This window comes from Mycteria americana, chromosome 1 (assembly GCF_035582795.1).
Source record: "Mycteria americana isolate JAX WOST 10 ecotype Jacksonville Zoo and Gardens chromosome 1, USCA_MyAme_1.0, whole genome shotgun sequence".
In the NCBI taxonomy this organism is placed as follows: domain Eukaryota; kingdom Metazoa; phylum Chordata; class Aves; order Ciconiiformes; family Ciconiidae; genus Mycteria; species Mycteria americana.
Window position 1 is genome coordinate 63,540,535 of NC_134365.1, and position 17,191 is coordinate 63,557,725.

The following is a 17,191-nucleotide window of genomic DNA, read 5'->3' on the forward strand; positions in this document are numbered from 1 at the left end:
ACCAGCGCTCTGCTTGGAGATAGTACGGTAATGATTAGCTACATTCCACTTTAAACTGTCATTAATATTCCCCATATGTAATTAATGCCTCTAATTCTACACAGAGATATCATGACAAACAACCAGCTGTCTGTCTTTTTATTTCATTGTGGTTCTTGAACTCTTGGCTCAGGTTATGTGTTTCTGGAATGTCAAATAAGGAATTTACTTTTCCATCCATCAGTTTATACTCTGTGTGCAGTTTGATGGCATCTTGCTAATACAGCCTGGTTGCACTGTAATTCACCTTATAATCCATTGTATCAACACTGACTGTTCAATGTGCAACTTCCTAACAAGGTGGCTGGTGCCTCTTAGGCCCTATATTGCCTTGGGAGAGTGGTATTTTAAAATGTAGCCCCCGCACCAAGGCTGTCTGGCTTGAAGTTCCCAACTGTCATAATTAGATATAACATCCTTCACTACAAAAAAGCAAAAGAAATACTCTGCTCAGGCAAAAAGGTGCCCATCTGCTTCAGGACTGCCCTTCCGCACTAGCGCATCCCACATTTCAAATCCGAGGTGTGCTGTTGAGGAACATGAAAAGCTTGTGCTGCCTCCAGGTGTGCCGAATGTGTTGGTGGAGCACTGCTTGCTTCTCTTTTGGGCACTTTCAGCGCATGGATTGGATTCTGCTAATTATTGTACTTATTTCTTTTGATGACTCGGAAGCAGCAGGAAGCTGGACCGGCACAAGGTGGGCCTGGCTGCTGGCTGCAGGACAGGCTCAGGATGCTGGCATTCTCCTCACCTGCCGTTGAGTCCACGGACATCTGACCATACCTCATGCGTGCTCTGCTCTACCTGCAGATATAATGCGGGTAATGGTACTTTTACAGAGCCCTTTGAAATCTTCTGGTGAGGGTGATATAATAAAAGACATGATAAGACAGCCATATTATAAGATAGGCACTGTATTGCTGGTGATGCTCCGGTGTTAGAGCTCTAAGCCTCTTGTGAATAAACCAATGGTGAGTTCATAGGTACTGCTGCCAGTTTTTGGTCCAAAATATGCCACACGAAATTCACAGCATGTCAGCTGTGAGGTCAGGTAAGACGACTAGAAGTTGGATGAAATAAGGCTCTAAAACAGTGGTAGATTTCAGCAGAGGTGCTTACACAGGTAGATGGTAACTGCCTGTGAAGTTCACTTGCAGGAGGCCAGTTGGTAACTCCCAGGGAGCTCTGCTGGACCTGAAAAAACCCAAGAAGACAATGTGTTTTGGCAAACGCCCTCTGCTGTCACTATCGGCAAGGGATTTCTCTACATAGTGCACTGACTATGCAGTTTTCCAGGTCTTCCGTAATGCATGTGAGGCCTTAATCACATTGTCTAGTGGAATATTACAGGAAATGTTTCAGTCTGAAACGCAGCGTCTTTGTAAACCTGACTGAAAGCAGAACTGAAAACTATTGTCCAAAAGATATTTAAAATACAAATTTTGTTTTATTGTCTCAGACCCTCTCCAGTCCCTCCAGTGAATCTGTTCATGCAGACAGCTGCAGGCACATGTAATGCCATTGCCCTCAGCTGGTGCACAGATGTAGGAATCTGCTCCTGCAGTTTCGAGAGAGTCTGGGAGTTTGCCTTGACCTTCTTCGTAAAAGAAAGTTTGGAAACTAGGGAAGTAGGAAAATTGCCAAGATCAATGGAACATAACTAGAAAATAGCCTGAACACCCAACTTGAGCTCCAGTGTTACCCTGATACACCAGTGAGTGTTTGCAGTCATTCATCTATTAGGCAATTAGCTATGGTTGTTTACATGTTGCCAAGAATGCAGGGGCAGCTCTCATTAAGCAAAAAAGAAGATTACATAGTTTGGTTTACATCTGGCACTCAGGATACTTTTTAGGAAACAGTCCATGGGGCAGTTTCTTGCAAAAAAGCCCACCACCATTTGTAGTATTTTCCATCCTTTTTATACTGACTAAGCAAACTACTAATGGTAAACCCACACATGCAGCTCTGTGATATGACAGGAGAAGATCTCAGCTTGTAAAAAGTAGGAATTGGTAACCCAACGCTCTCCATGAGATAGCATCCATCTGCACGTGGGATGGCGGGGCAGTCTGACCCATCTGCCACCAGAATGACATCTGGTAAGTGTCTGACAAGGTGGAGGCAGGTACTTGATGTGTGCTCAAAGTGCTAACAAAGGGAAAAGTTTCACTGGAGTCAAATTCAAATCAAATAATTTCTCAGCTGGAAGCTAAGAATCTCTCCTGCTTTTGGTTTGCTGAACAGTGTATATATACATAAGTATGGCATAGGCCGGGCAAGGTGGGGTAGATAATATATGTTACAACAGTTCTCTGGTTCTGCCTCCTCCACAGAGTCTGTAAGGCTGTCGATGTAATTGCTGCTTATAGGAATTCAGAAGTCTAAATCTCAAAGATCAGCTTTATTTCTTTTTCATGCACCACCCTAGCAATGTTGGAAGCCACTGCAGCCACACTTATTTTGGAGCTGTAAAACTGCAGCTGTAAAACTGACTGTTGTCCAGGGTAGTTGACACAGAGTTGTGGATCTGCTGACATAAAGTATCTGCTTTAATTTATGGGTTTCATATCATCATCTCGGTCGTGACATTTTCTGTATCTGCCCCAGGCGGAATCTGTATCTGGCCTGGTAATAGCGTCAAAAGGAAAGGTCTTGCTTCTGCCACATCTGCAGCAGCTCTGTGCATGAAGGTGGAAAAAATTAAACATGGGGGAAAAAAACCGAAAAAACCAAAAGGGACGTGCAGAGAACAAATGACCAGGCTGCAAGCGCCGCAAATTCAGTGTGAAAAGCTGTCCGTTAGTGCCATCTTGTGGGCCCAGAGCCACCCCATGCCAAAGAGGCAAAGCTCTTTCCACCAATGTGCAACCTCGCCTCACGCCATCCTGGCTTGTCGCACAGGGACCTTCCATCAGAGGACAACGCTGAAGCTACAGCAGATACACAAGGCATGATACCCCACCTGCGGTCACCTGAGCAAACAAGAACTGTGTGTTGGGGAGAGGCACCAGCCCATCACTTCCGTGGGACCCTCCGATCTTGTCTGTCATGTCTGGAGAGAAACCAGGCTGCAAAGTTGGCACAAGGGATGAGCAAGGAGACTGTCCAGATGTCTAGCTACGCGTGTGCAAGAGGATTTCTGCCATCCCTTCAGAGGCATGCTTCACTCTAAAAGGCTCATGTCCTCATTCAAGTGCCTGAAGCATCATGAGGCACAGTATTAGTTAGATGCAGGACTTCGGTATGGGGCACCTTGCTCAGACTGGGGTATCCTTTAAAGTGGGGCACTAAGTGTGGGAGCTGGGAGCAGCCCAGCTTCTTTCCCCACCCCTAGGCCCTATTCCAGGCTCTTCTGAGGCAAGATGCAGCCTCTAAGCCAGAGGTGAGCGTGTAATATAGGCAGGTGGGTGGCAGGCAGGCTGCTTTCTGGCCCGATTTGGCTGCTGAGGGTGAGGAGAAAGGAGACAGGAGAGAGACGAAGGCGAAGTCAGCAGTGGCAGCAATGGGCCGGTTATCAAGAGTTATGTAGACGGGATAAAGCTGCTGTCTTGGGAGCTGCCTCTCATGTTTCCCCTGGGTGCTTGGCACCATCACAGCTTGTGTCCAAGCCTGTGCAGATGGGAGGGAGGAGGTGCAAGGGCAGAGGCTGAGGGTGGGAGGACAGTGATGGAGGGTGAGGTCACAGGGGATTGCATTGGGAATCGAAATGCCTTCCAAGCACCCATTGCAGTTCTGTTTAGATCTCCACATGTAGCCTTGACTTTCCTACATGGAGTTACATGATAGGATCCTGCAAATACTGAGACTAGCAGGAGTCCAATTTCGTACATTCAGTCTTGTGTCTTGTGGTATGGCTATGACTTTACCATGACTTTATTGCAGTACTGCACATCTTAGAAATGGCTATGATCTTGGGTTAAAGATTTTGAGAAACAATGAATCCACCACATCCCTTGGTGTGTTGTTTCAGTGGTTAAACACTCACACAGTTAAAAACAGCTACACCTTATTTCACACCTCCATAAGTCTAAGTCTGTGCTTCAGATATTTGGTCATCTTGTGCGTTTGCTTATGATTTAGCCTGTCTTTGGTAGGTCAAAGCATTGCTAACAGTCAAGAATCTTTTCTGTATGTGAGCCCAATATCGGTGCATTGCACAGTTAAATATCCTTCTTCATGGCCACAGAACTACAGCAGGAGCTTCTAAAATCTCTCCAGGTACATTTGACTGGGGGGGTGGATGGGGAGGGGTACCTTTTGTCAAAGAAATCTCTTTCTAACGCTGTCAGTCCCCATGGTTACTCCTGTGGCTGAAATCCGTCTCCTCCTATCCACAGATATTATGATTCCCTCATTTCTCTGCCTGAATTTCCTTCAGTTCTTCTTACCCCTTATGCTCTTCTCTTTCAGCTCTGTACTGTTCTCCCAGCTGCACCTATAACATCTCACCTGGATACCAGATTTATAGGAAGCAAATGCTAATGTTTATACCTAAGTTAAAAAGGTACCACAGAATCTGAGTAAGTATTTATTTCCTTAACAAGTAGATAAGGCTGAGGAAAGTGAATCTAAACATATTGATAAAGTAAGCATTTTACACAGAGCAGACTCTTAACCCAGTGTATGTTACCAGCCTTGTAAATAACGTAAAGTCAGCGTGCAACGGGTGACAGATGTGGAGTAACTAAACTGTGCAGTTTCTTGGCAAATTTATGTACACTATGACATTTGAAATGTATTTACATATGTGCTCACATAGTGAAGGCATCCCAACTGAAAGACCTCAGTCCTTTGTAGGAGTTAAACTCTCACTGCGTTCAGTGCTCAGCAGGATCCAGATTCAGTTCTATAAGACCAGAGGCATTCTTGTGTCTATTTTGTAGTAATGTTTACATTTTACAGGACACTACACTCAAAATGAAATATTAACAACGCAGTTATGACCTTCTTATTTCGACAGATGTTTACTAACTTAAAACCTGGGTCTGTTTTTAGTGCTATTTAACATGCATCAGATTTCTAAGAGTACACGTCTTTCATCTTACCAAAGTGCTCAAAACCTTGAATTTTGCTTGAGCACAGTGTGTTGCATTGTGTCTATTACATAAAATTACATCCCTGTACAAGTAAGCAGGAGTTAGAGCAAGGGGCAACTATCAAAGTCAGTGAATTTCATGAAACATATCAGGCCACCATTTATACCTCTCCACAGAAATTAATTGTGTCTTTATTAATATCTGAGCCTGCACTCTCTTGAAGCAAAATGCAGAACTTGGAATCGAATGCAGTGGAATGGAAGTATTTTGGCACAACAGCCAACTCATACGATGATACGAGTAGATCAGGTAACAGAATTATGAGAAAAAGTAGATTTATAGGTATCATCCTGGCTAGGGGCTAGTACTCTCTTTTCACCTAAATTTAGTCCTTGTTCCCCATAAAGAGAGTGTAAAATCACTAAGCCTTTCAGCTACGTTCCCATGTAGGAAAAGAGCTGCAGAAGTGAAATTGTATTTATATGTATAAAGTTATAACTCAAAAAAAGGTTAAAAATAACAAAGCTATATTTGTTAGGTGAGTACAGAACTGCTTGATAAAAATGCAGCTTCTCGTATTAGTGGGGGAAGAACTGTAAATAACTTCATGAAAAGCATAATCCTTTACTAACCCTGTCATGGTATGGTCACTTTCCCAATGAATCCACTGCCAACAGTGAAATGTGCACCTGGCAATGCTAACCCCATATGTCAGGATCTGTGCTAAGATATGTTAATTTAAGTGATTAACAACTTGGCCAACAGGTGCACCTTCATGTGGACTCTATTGTTCAGCCAGGCATTCGCTCAGAAAATGTCTCTTAACAAAGAACATTGATGAAAAAAGCAGACAGTAGCTTCATGCAGTCGGCAAATCTCTTCCCTTTCTAATCCATGTGCACCCAGCTGAGAGGGAGTGCATGTGCTATGGTACAACAGCATCTAAATTCTGATTGGAAATGTTGGGGACATGCATAAAACTTCCAATGAGTGTTGTCAGGATGGGATCTTTCATGTCCACTAACATACAAAAACCTTGATCCTGATCTTGGATATACCAGCTTGAATCTGAAGTAGTTCCTCTGATTAACATCGTGGAGAACAGAACATACCCGACAGCTGCTGGTTTTCTTCAATAGTCAATGACCGTTTATCATTAACTTAAAAAGGAACAAAACTAGGCCAACATCATTTTTAAAACCCTCCTCTTCATGTGTTTGTATGATATCTTAAAGGAAAAGCTATGTACAGAGAAGAGTCCTGTGCTGGAATGTATTACTAGCTAACAAAGGCCTGTTTATGTGAAAGACATGTCTAGCTGTTAGCATGCTGTAATGCATAACCGTTGTTATACATGTAGTTATTGTAACTGATCCAGTCATCCGCACACTGGTATTCTTGATTAGACTGAATGTATGGATGATAAACTGTTTCTTTTCCCAAGAAGTAAGACGGAGCAAGTCTCTGTAAAACAACAGCACTGAACTGGTACGTCAGCTTCCTTCGAATTTTAATGATTTCACCTGTTCTTCCATAATTCCTCAGTGCTCTGGCCATTTTCTGATATGTCATGATCTTGCGGTTTCCCTTTCTTTCTCCCCACAGCTCTGCAAGTTTCTCCTTGTTTTTTGAGACAAACTGAAAGACACCATTGGGCTTATCCACCCATTGGATGCAGTTTGCCATAGCTGGATCATACAGAGACTCATGGAGGTACTCAAACAGTCGAAGTTTTTTTCTACCTATTAAGAAATAAAGTACAAAAGGTCAGAACAGAACTCATACTTGTTTTAAAAGATGAGCAGTTGTCTTTCTCCTGGAAAGGATCTTACAGGCAAAAGCATAGGTAAACCTAATACCCCACCACAAATTAAAAGATCAGTATAAACTATGCAACGGAAGACCAGCAACAGCAAATGGGATGATAGTTCTGAAACATGTACAGATATGCGGTGACAGAAAGGGATTTGGTCATTAGAGTTTCAAGAGCAGGTTCTTTGGGGATCATGACAAATATCTGGTGACTTCACTGTGTGGTAGGTCTCAGAAGCCACTTTCAGCAGCCTTCAGACACATACTGTGCAGGTGCATGGTCAAGGAACTCACTGCAGGAAATTACATCTTCAGACAGTGCGGGAAAGTGGTTCTGGAGAGCCAATCTGAATGTTTTTGAATAAATGTTTTCCCTGCCTAATCAAAACTCAAAGATTTTGAGATTACTCAATTTTGTCAGGTTTGTTTCAGGAATGTTTTGGGGATGCAAGGTAGTCTCTGATATAAGAAAGGGTGAGTGGGTGAGCAAGCTAGTTTTGAACCATAAACCTCACCTCGTCAATAAGGAGCTAGACCTTCTGGTGCGCTGTAGTTTTCTAAAAATGTGCAGAAATGTCAACTCGCATTCCCATGCAGAATAAAGCAAGCTCAGTACTGCAATATTTGTCAGTTAACTAAGTGCTTCTCCCCACAGGCTCAGCTCTCAAACAAGTTTACTAGTGAGGCTTATTTAGTTTCACTTAGGTCTTGTGGATCCCTCTCTCTGAAGTACTTCTAGTTCCCTTCACAAAGCCAAGGGTGACCAAGAAGCTGCCGTAAGGAGGAAGAACTGAAGGTTATGAGACAAAGAGGAACATTTTGCAGAAAGGAGAGTCTATGCAGAAGAACGGCTTCCACTTTAACCAAAGTGGAAACAAGCAGCTGCACCTAAAGTTCATAAAGTCTTGTCTTGCGTGGCTATTTTAAACTAGGAACGGGGGAAAAGTGACAGTTGCTAAGGAACACTGAGGTCAAGCCAAGACATCTGTTAGGGATGACAGTAATTCTGCATCTGGTGGTAAGGAAAAGGGAGAGAAGTGACAGTCAGACTAGGAAGAAGAAGAGCCTGAAATCAGAGGTACTTTCCAAAAAATTAATAAAGTTTCATTATCTAAATAAAAATTGGCCTGTGACTAGAAGTACATATTCTACTAGAAATACATATAGTATTAACAAGAGGAGAAGCTTAAAAGCAAACCGGTGAAGGACACTGCCTTGTCACAGTAAACACTTCTTAGTAAGTGACCTCCTCAGGTCCCCTCCAACCTGAATTATCCTATAAACCTATGAACCTATGGTAGAACAAGTAAGATCAGGGGAAAATCTGCAGACTACAGTGGACTGAGTCTCTGCTGGAAAACAATAGTGTAGCCATATCTGCAGCAGCATCTGATTTCATGCTGTCTGTCCTCTTAGTTCAGCTGTCATTTCTGCCCAAGCTTTTCACAGAATCACAGAATCGTATAGGTTGGAAAAGACCTTTAAGATCATTGAGTCCAACCATAAACCTAACACTACCAAGACCACCACTACACCATGTCCCTAAGCACCTCATCCAAATGTCCTTTAAATACCTCCAGGGATGGTGATTCAACCACTTCCCTGGGCAGCCTGTTCCAATGCTTGATAACCCTTTCAGTGAAGTAAAATTTCCTAATATCCAGTCTAAACCTCCCCTGGCGCAACTTGAGACCATTTCCTCTTGTCCTATCACTTGTTACCTAGGAGAAGAGACCGACCCCTTTATTTCTAGACACATTGTCTCTAGCTAATGTCTTTGTTTGAGAGGGCTTATTGGCTCTTATGTGTTAATGCAGCTATGTTTCTAGAATCCAGCTGTTTTCTCCAAAGTGCTACACAATGTGGATGCACCAGTTTGAGCTGGGGTTAGTTCACAGATCTTAGTACTGCACCTCATTGCATAAGCTAGTGGTGTTCGTTACCAGGCCCTAAACATCAGTCTAAGCTAGTTTCTTCAGGTTTCTTATGTGGTCACTGGAGAGAGGCAGGTTCCTCCGGAAGGTGTTTCAGAGCGTCTGCATTAGATTTCTGTGCTGAATTGTCCCGAAGCAGCCTAATTCTCTCTGGGTGTGTCTAATTCAGATGTATTTCTGAAGTACCTCTCTTGATTGTCTCTGCTCACCGAGCTTTAGTTCAGATCATGGAATGGTCTTGACGTGCATTAACTGGACTCCTTTCAGAGGAAACCTAACTCAAAAACACTTTCCAGAAGTCACTGCAGCTTTCAGAACTTGCGGCCAGCCTAGAGATTGCCCTAAATAAACCCTTGTGAAACACTTTAAACACAGACTTTGGGTCCTCAGTACTGATTGTTTCATCTACAGATTTATTCCTAAAGGGCCACACTACTTACTAGTGTACAGAAAACTTCTCATGTCTCAATAAGAAGCCAAGAGGACTAAATTTATTTAGGTATAGTGGAAATAGTCCCCCAGATCACAGTTTCTAGCAGGAATATTGCCATGGACGCAAATAAACTCATAAGAGGACACAAAAAAGCCTCATAAGAATAGTCAGTCATTCTGAAAATTTATGCAGTATGGCCTTCTGGAAAAGAAGATTGATAATAATCTAAAAGAAATAGGAAATAGGAAATGAAGTTTAACAGAGGAGTAACAACTGAAGGTGAATTCAGATACTGACATAAAATTCCCCAGTGCACCGCTGGGTAAGACTTAGAAAAACAACATTTCTGGATTGAAAGGTTTTTCATTTGCAATGGTGAATTTCAAGTACTAGAAGTACAGAACTTAAAAGGAGACGCTACTCTTCCCATTGTCCCAAGGAATTTGTAGTAGTAGTAGTAGTAGCTATTAAGCAACAGAAACCGCAGTGCTCAGCATCAATGGGGAGAGATACCAAAAACTGACACCATGTGGTTAAAGTTGAGATAAGGGGATTTCAAAAAGCAGCAAAACCAGGAAGCTACTCAAAAAGACCCCACGGTCAAAAGTAGGTACAACAGCTCAGAGCGGAAGCTGTGTAAATCTCATCTAGCAGAGTCATAGAAAGGGTGCTGAGACCCAAACAAAAAACAAAGAATTAATGCAATAAAAAAATGAAGTACTGTAATGACCAATGTCATCCGACCCATTCTTTGGAAAATAGATATCCACTCAAGTAAAGTCAACCAAAAGGAGCACAAAAATAGATATAATAACGCACACTGGAAGTGACAAAAGCTAAGAGGTAATTTGAAAAGTAAGCAAAGAGAGGCATAAAATCAGGTGCAAAAATGTTCATGTACGTGAAAAACCTTCAAGAAAACCACTCCTTGTTGGACCACATAAAATAAAATAAGTTATTAAAGTGCATAAAGATGTTATTGATAGATAGATTTACTTCTCTGCATCAGACTTCATCCCAGATTATTTGGGGTGAAACACACCTCTGGTTTGTTTTTCCATGTGCTAAACAAGAGGACAGAATAAGATGATAACAGATTTATCTTACCTTATGAGGTTAAGCAGGTAGGATTTGAACACTAGCAGTTTTATTCTAGTTACTATTAAATGTTAACCTATTTTTTCCTGTTAAAAGGAAAATAAATTAAGAGAAAGCATGATTTGCCAAGAGATTTTTTAAAGTAACATAATGTACATATCAAGATACGCTCTTGCTACACACCTTTCCCTGCTTTTGGCTGGCCAGCAGCAGCATGCATCACTTGGCTTTCTGGAGTATTCTGCAGCGTATGGTAGACAGTCTCCTCTGCATAAAAATCTGCTGCACTGTTCTTCAAGAATTAAGACAACGAAGAATTACTAATAGAGTACATTCTCTGAGGAAAAAGAAACTTGTAGTAATTAATTCCCTGAAGCCTTCAAAACGCAACCTTTCATCACCTCACCCATGGAAGACTTTTCTTAGCCACGAAGGCATGCAGTGTCCTGTACCAGTAACAAGCAGCACCAATTTATGTCCACTGGGAAGGACTGCCCACCAGGGGAGAAATTAAGAAGGAAAACAGAGTAATTGCCTCACTCTGGACCTTCAACCCTTCTGCTAGAAGCAGAGGAGGAACAGTGGAGAGTTAGTAAAAGACAAGGGCCACCTGGACAGTGGTCCCTACAGACTCTGTAGTTCCTGTGTCACGTCGCTAATCTGCTGGTTGAAAATGGGCTTCTGTGGAATCTATTTACCTGAAATTATCTCCCCTGCAATATTCATTTTCCATCACTCCCGGAGGCCACACTCCCAGTGTTTTTAAGAATGAATACCGACTCTGCAGGCTGAAGCTGAGCTCAGAGTCCAGATAATGCTGGTCTTTGCAGCGCTCTTAGAGCAAACTGCTGGAGAAGAAATCAAAGGCGTGGTACTTCCTCACAGCGGCAGAAGTTATGGGAGGCTGGAAGTTGTTCTCTGCCTGCTCCTGGGTAATAGAGAGAAGCCCTTTTCCCTACTGTATTAGTAGGTCTGTTCGTTAGTTGTCATGTTACGTGATGAACCACAGAGGAGCACGAGAGGCAAACAGCTAAGGTGAATTCTAAAAAGAGGCTATTAAACATGTTTTGCAAATATTTCCCAAGGCAGTTTCATCTGAATCATGCCTGGCCAGCCTGAATTTCTGTTAGAGTTAGCATAATGATTCGTATTAGAAATCACATATCGGCAGCCAATTTTCCATTTACGTCTGACTCTGTTATTAGTAATCAGTTCACTTACAATCACATTTCTCCAGCTATACCCTGGGTCCTCTGTAGATGGAGCTGCAGAGTAGCTGGGACTTGCTCGGAGGTGGTGGTGATGGTTGATCACAGTCAGGCAATTTTTGTAACCTGAGGATTAGGAGGATGGAGCAAAAACTGAGTGAGTAAAAGGGAGAGAAGAGGGGAAAAAACCCAGCGGCAAACAACCTAATATGCTACAGGGTCTATCAAAAAGCATTTATCCTATGGCTGCCTTCTAGATAAGAAACTCTCCAGAGCCAAGACGTTTCATATCAGCAGGTTATCCAACATAATCTGTACTGTTATGGCTAATCAGACCCTTAGGCTGGTTTTGTTTGCCTTCACAATGAAAACCAATATTTGTTAAGATAAAATGTCAGATATTTCATAGTATTATGAAACAGTTTGGTTAATAGAAAAAGGAAGGCCAAACAGATCAGCAAACATAATGAATGGGATAATTATAAACTACTATAATACATGTATTAGAAGGGAAAAGGGAATGTCACTCAGTTCCTCTGCAGGCCATTAGTACACTGTAAGGAAGTCTCCAATCGTGAAGGAAGTAAGGGAGCATCAGAGCATCTGCAGTGCCTGAAAGAACGACACAGTGCCTGAAAGAAAGACCTTAGGATGTTTAAAAGAAACAGAGGAGAACACCGGACTGAGGCAGTTGGAATAAATTGCGCGCTGCAGGTGGTGAGAAGAAGATTTTGGAGGGTACCTCTATTGCAAGTGGAAATGTGGGTACAGCCGTGGCACATATTAAACACTGAGCTGCAAGTGTTTAAAACCTCTCTCCATTGGCCCTAACAACAGATACAGGCAAGAACATTGCAAGAAATTATATATAGTGGGTCCTTCAGCATGTGTAAATTACCAATGCAGTGGAGCCAAAAATGTATTAACAACAGCTGAAGATATAGCCCAATTGGTCTTATTTACATTTCGGTATATAATAGATAATACGTAAATAAAGTTCCTCTATGAAATACATTCTACACAGAAGACAGTAGATATTTTATTCTGGACTTACAGGGTTTGTGATATAGCCTCCTATTTTCCTTTCCTACCATTTCTATTTACAGTGTAAAACCACCAAACACAGATTTTAAATTTTATAGTAATTTAATTGCCAAAACCTTGACTGAACTGGAACAATTTACAGCTTGCCTGTATTTTAAGTTTTGTAAAGTAGAAAACTCTTGAAGCCAAGAAAAACACTTTTCTATTAATTATCCAGACTCAAACTATCATTTCTGCATAAAAATATTTAAAATTTATATTTTAATGGAAAAATGTAATTATGGAGATTAATTTCACCTGTTGGATTCTTGGTCTTCTTTTTTTCTTTTTTCTGCACTGGAATTCATTGTTATATGAGTTTATTCACAGCATAACAGAAGGGCATTTTTCAATTAAAACATTAAAACTGGAAAATGGCTGTTGCACCATGGTCGTATATCCTCTGATTGTAGGAAATCTGAGCTCAATGCACCTGGGCTAGTACTGGGGGGACAGTCGAGGGGGACTGTCCAACAGCTTCCCTGTGCTGTGACATGGAAGATGCATGTCACACCGGGCAGTGCATATTATTTCCCCTTTTCATCCTCCCAATGTACCCTTCTGCTGTCCATTAATCCACCTCTGGGAAATAACTCTCCCACCTACATGTCTCCCACCTACATGTCTACATCTTACCATTTTAGTAAGTACATTTTACCATTTACCAAAAGTACATTTTACCATTTAAAAATACAAAATGGTAAATGAAATAGAATAATGGTCTTTTTTACCTGGTGAACACTGCATTTCTCTGTCAGAGTGCTGCTGCAGTACTTCTAGCGCATCTTCGAAAGCCTGGCCCAGTACATCTTGGTCAGGAAAACTCTGCAAGAACATTTTTCTGTCAGGGGCCAGAAAGGACCAGGCTGGTTCTTTCAACATTGTCAGTCGGAAAATCCCAAATAAATACAGTGATTATATAGAATATACATCCTCCTGGAATATGTATTCTGCAGGCACTGAGGCATTACCATAATAGTTTACTATTAAGAGAAAGTTCTCACTCCTTTGAGAAGTCTCTTTGAGGTCAGTGGGACAACTCACACAGGTAACATTACTCACTCATGCAAATGTTTCGAGGTTCATTTCCTTAATTTGCAGCAGAAGTTTACATAAAGGGTGTTACTGCTGTTGGAGTGTTTTATAGTATGTAATACAGAGGTATGTATCACTTGTGTAACATGATTTATGAAGCCAAAGTTATCATTCAATAACACTGACATGACAAATTATTACGCACAAGTTATGAAGTAGTTATGCAAAGAAAATGCTATACTATGCTAGTATAGGAAACCAAGTGTGGATTTCCAGAAGACTGTTTATTGTCATTTCAGAACAACTTGTTCTAAAAAGCTAAAAAAAATCCCCCAAAATCTGAGTTTGACTAAGAGTTTTCTGTAGCATATTTGGAGCACTCAGTAATGAACGTGAATAAAGGCATTGTAGACTTACCATTATTTAGATATCAAAACTTGAATCCTGTTTAAAATAAACAATATTTTAAAACTGTATATTTCAAAATAAACAATCATTCTCTCAGTATAAATAAAATTAATGAAATGAAATAACTCCACATTTTCTCCAGTGATGGAATAAAATATATTTAATAACACAGATAAAAGTAATTTAGGATTAGAAAGTGGTATTTTAATGGAATTAAATAATTGCAACATTGAATGTGGGGTTTTTTTAATTCATACTATTTTGCATTACTAAAGTTTCCCTTTTCATTAATACTGTAACTTTTAGATTACTATCCATATCATTGTAAACACATTTTTTAAAGACATTATGATGAAGTGAAAATGTGTTATTGCTGACAGTCAGTCTTAGTTAGCACAACTACTAACTTCCCAAAGAAAATACTGACCTGAACAAATGCAAGTGTTTAAGTCCTTTTGGTTTTCACACATAGCTGAAACAAACTTGGGTTTTTTCCATAATGAAGATTAGCATATGACTGTATATGAATATAGATAAACTCTCAGACTAATTGTGAGTTCCAGAAGCAAATCTGGTTGTTTAATAAACAGTGAAAATAGACACATTTTCAGTCAGTTTAACATGGAGTATACTTCATATACAACATTACTCAGAAACAATTCCTTAGTACCTCTTTTTTATTTGTTACAGATTTATTTGTTACAGATTATAATGATCAGGTTCTGTTGCCTTGCAGGTTTTTTTCCTATTCTCATTTGAATTATTATTTTAAAATTGTAACAATAATAATAATAACTGTAATAATAATAATAATGTATTCATCAGTATTTTATGCATTAAAGGTTTGATTATAATCTATTGAAAATACTGGAAATTTGTCAGTGATTTCAGCAGATGCAAAATTGGTGTCTGTGTGACGTTTTAAAATGCAAAGAAGAGACAACATACATAAATATAAATGAGAAAGAATTTTATCCAAGACTCACCATGAATGTTCTAACCTGGTAATTATGCCTCAGATAAGTATGTTATAAAGTACTGTTAAAATTTGTAAAAGTTTTTTTAAATCTTGATGACCAACCATATATAGTGAAATCCTGGTGATTCAGTAAATTGACCTCACTGAAGTCGATGGGATTTTTCCCTTCGACTTCAGGGCAGCAAGTATTTTGGTAAACCGATCTGATTTTATTCTAAAACCAGAATGGGCCACATTACTCCTTTAGCTGCAATGGTGGCCACAGATTCTTGGGCTATAGAGCTGTAGAAATTAAAGACATGAATCTCCTTTGTAAAGATTCTCACAATGTGTTCCCCTAATTTTAAGTAATTCACTTTCCTTAAATTGCTTTTGTCTAACTCAGACTCCAAACTGATACTTGGTAACCTTGACAGAACATCTGCAGTCACTTTTGATGCCTTTCAAAGCCTAAAAAAGTACAAGTATCGGCAAGGTACTGTTGAACGGTCATACCATTTACACAGCTGAATTCATACCAAAAAATAAAAAGTCACACCTTAAGTAAGTTTTAAAAAAAATCTGAACACTTACCTAGAATTTCAACTCCACACGCAACACAAGAATCTGGCTGGTTTCATAAATAAATGAAAGACTGGGTTCCCACAGCAATGGGCTGGCAAAGGGGATGCATTAAATAGCTGATTTTAGGGAAGTGTTTCGGCTAGGGATTTTTTTGAGAGTAAAGGTATAGTACACTGCTAGCATGGCCCTTCATTCTGCACAAAAGAAGGGTGATTTATACTGATATAAAATAAAACTAAATGTTTTAAGTATTTTCCAAGACATGCAGATTCTAGGCACTGGCAGAGATCCTTTTCGCTATGGCACATCCTAACAAATCTGTCACCGGTATGTATGTCTAGGGCAAAAACCTACATCCCTCATCTGTCCCATATAGACTACAGTGGACCTTGAGGTTTTATCTGAACCTCCTGCTTAGCTCAGTGTAAGAAGCAGACCAAACTAGACCCCAAAGTAAGAGTTTGAGGAAATTTCAGAACTCTGCTTCAAAGCTCATGTTTGTAGCCCAGGCCCAGCTCTAAAGCATTTACTAAAGCATTCAGTACAGATTCAGACAAGCTGTAGTTGCCGATTTGCCACATGGTTTCTGAGCACCTACAAGCCATGATGTTGCATCCTACAGGATGAGAACTCTACGTTTTTCAGTACAAAACTTCTTATTGCTGACATAATCTATCCTGTGCCATAGCTCTTTGCAGCCACATATTTCAGAGGCACATTTCACAAAATTTCCTCAGCATTTGCCATGAAACTGCTGTAAAACAGTAATTATCTCTTACAATATTTATCTGTACTCCCTCAACCAATAACCGTAGTCAAAAACTAACCTGGCTATGAATGCTGAGTGGAAACAACCTGAAGCCAATGTTAGCATCAACCATTGTCTGCTGGTTTTGGATGCAAGCTGCCTTTTCAAAATCTGCACTACAAAGTTTCAGAATATCTTTTTTTTAGTGAAATACATTAATACATATATGTCATTTTTTGAATTACACGTTCCATTTTGTAGCACTTCTCCGGCGTGACTTGGGCTTATAAAGGAAAATTAACCGGCAACTGTGCTCTTAAAATATCAAAATGTGACTCAGCACTGGATTTCAGGCCAAAATACAATTACACAATTCCCTTCCTTTCCACATACAGTTAACTTTACTTTGCAACATGGAAAAGCATAGTTTTCATGGTTCAGTTCTTTCCTGAAGTAGAAGTATGTATCGGATTTAAAATTATGAATGACCTTCAAGATCCCTCCTGGATTCCTTCCGATAAATGATGTGCTAAAAGGCCCTCTGATGATGCAATCTGACCTGCCTACTCCTACATCTCTACCTGAAGCTGGGCAGTTACTGTTCTGCCCTCCTGTGCTCCCCACTCATCCTGGCCATGAAACTGCAGGGGTGGCCCCTGCGGAGGAGGTTAGGGCTGTCCTGTCGGCGCTGGTCACAGCCAATTCCAGCTGGCTCTGCAACAGACCCACCATGTGCCAAAGCGGGGCTCGTCAGCCACGTGTGCAGCGCCTCTGTGAAAACATGCTGAGGAAAGGGCAGAAAATGCCAAAG

General features: G+C 40.6%; 1 protein-coding gene across 2 annotated transcripts; it reads right to left on the reverse strand.

Annotated features, from left to right (window-relative positions):
- Positions 1-6,392: 6,392 nt before the first annotated feature.
- Positions 6,393-15,700, reverse strand: SPIC (Spi-C transcription factor). Of its 2 annotated transcripts, XM_075491705.1 has the most exons (6): positions 15,642-15,700; positions 14,099-14,125; positions 13,378-13,471; positions 11,577-11,689; positions 10,539-10,647; positions 6,393-6,820 (listed from the first exon to the last, which is right to left on the reverse strand). In XM_075491705.1, the coding sequence occupies exons 2-6, from the start codon at positions 14,099-14,101 to the stop codon at positions 6,393-6,395; spliced, it is 747 nt and encodes a 248-aa protein (XP_075347820.1). In that variant the 5' UTR covers positions 14,102-14,125; positions 15,642-15,700. The 2 variants fall into 2 exon arrangements, with proteins under 2 accessions (XP_075347820.1, XP_075347819.1); XM_075491704.1 differs by lacking the exons at positions 14,099-14,125; positions 15,642-15,700 and having other exon boundaries at positions 13,378-13,483.
- Between the last annotated feature and the right edge of the window lie 1,491 nt (positions 15,701-17,191).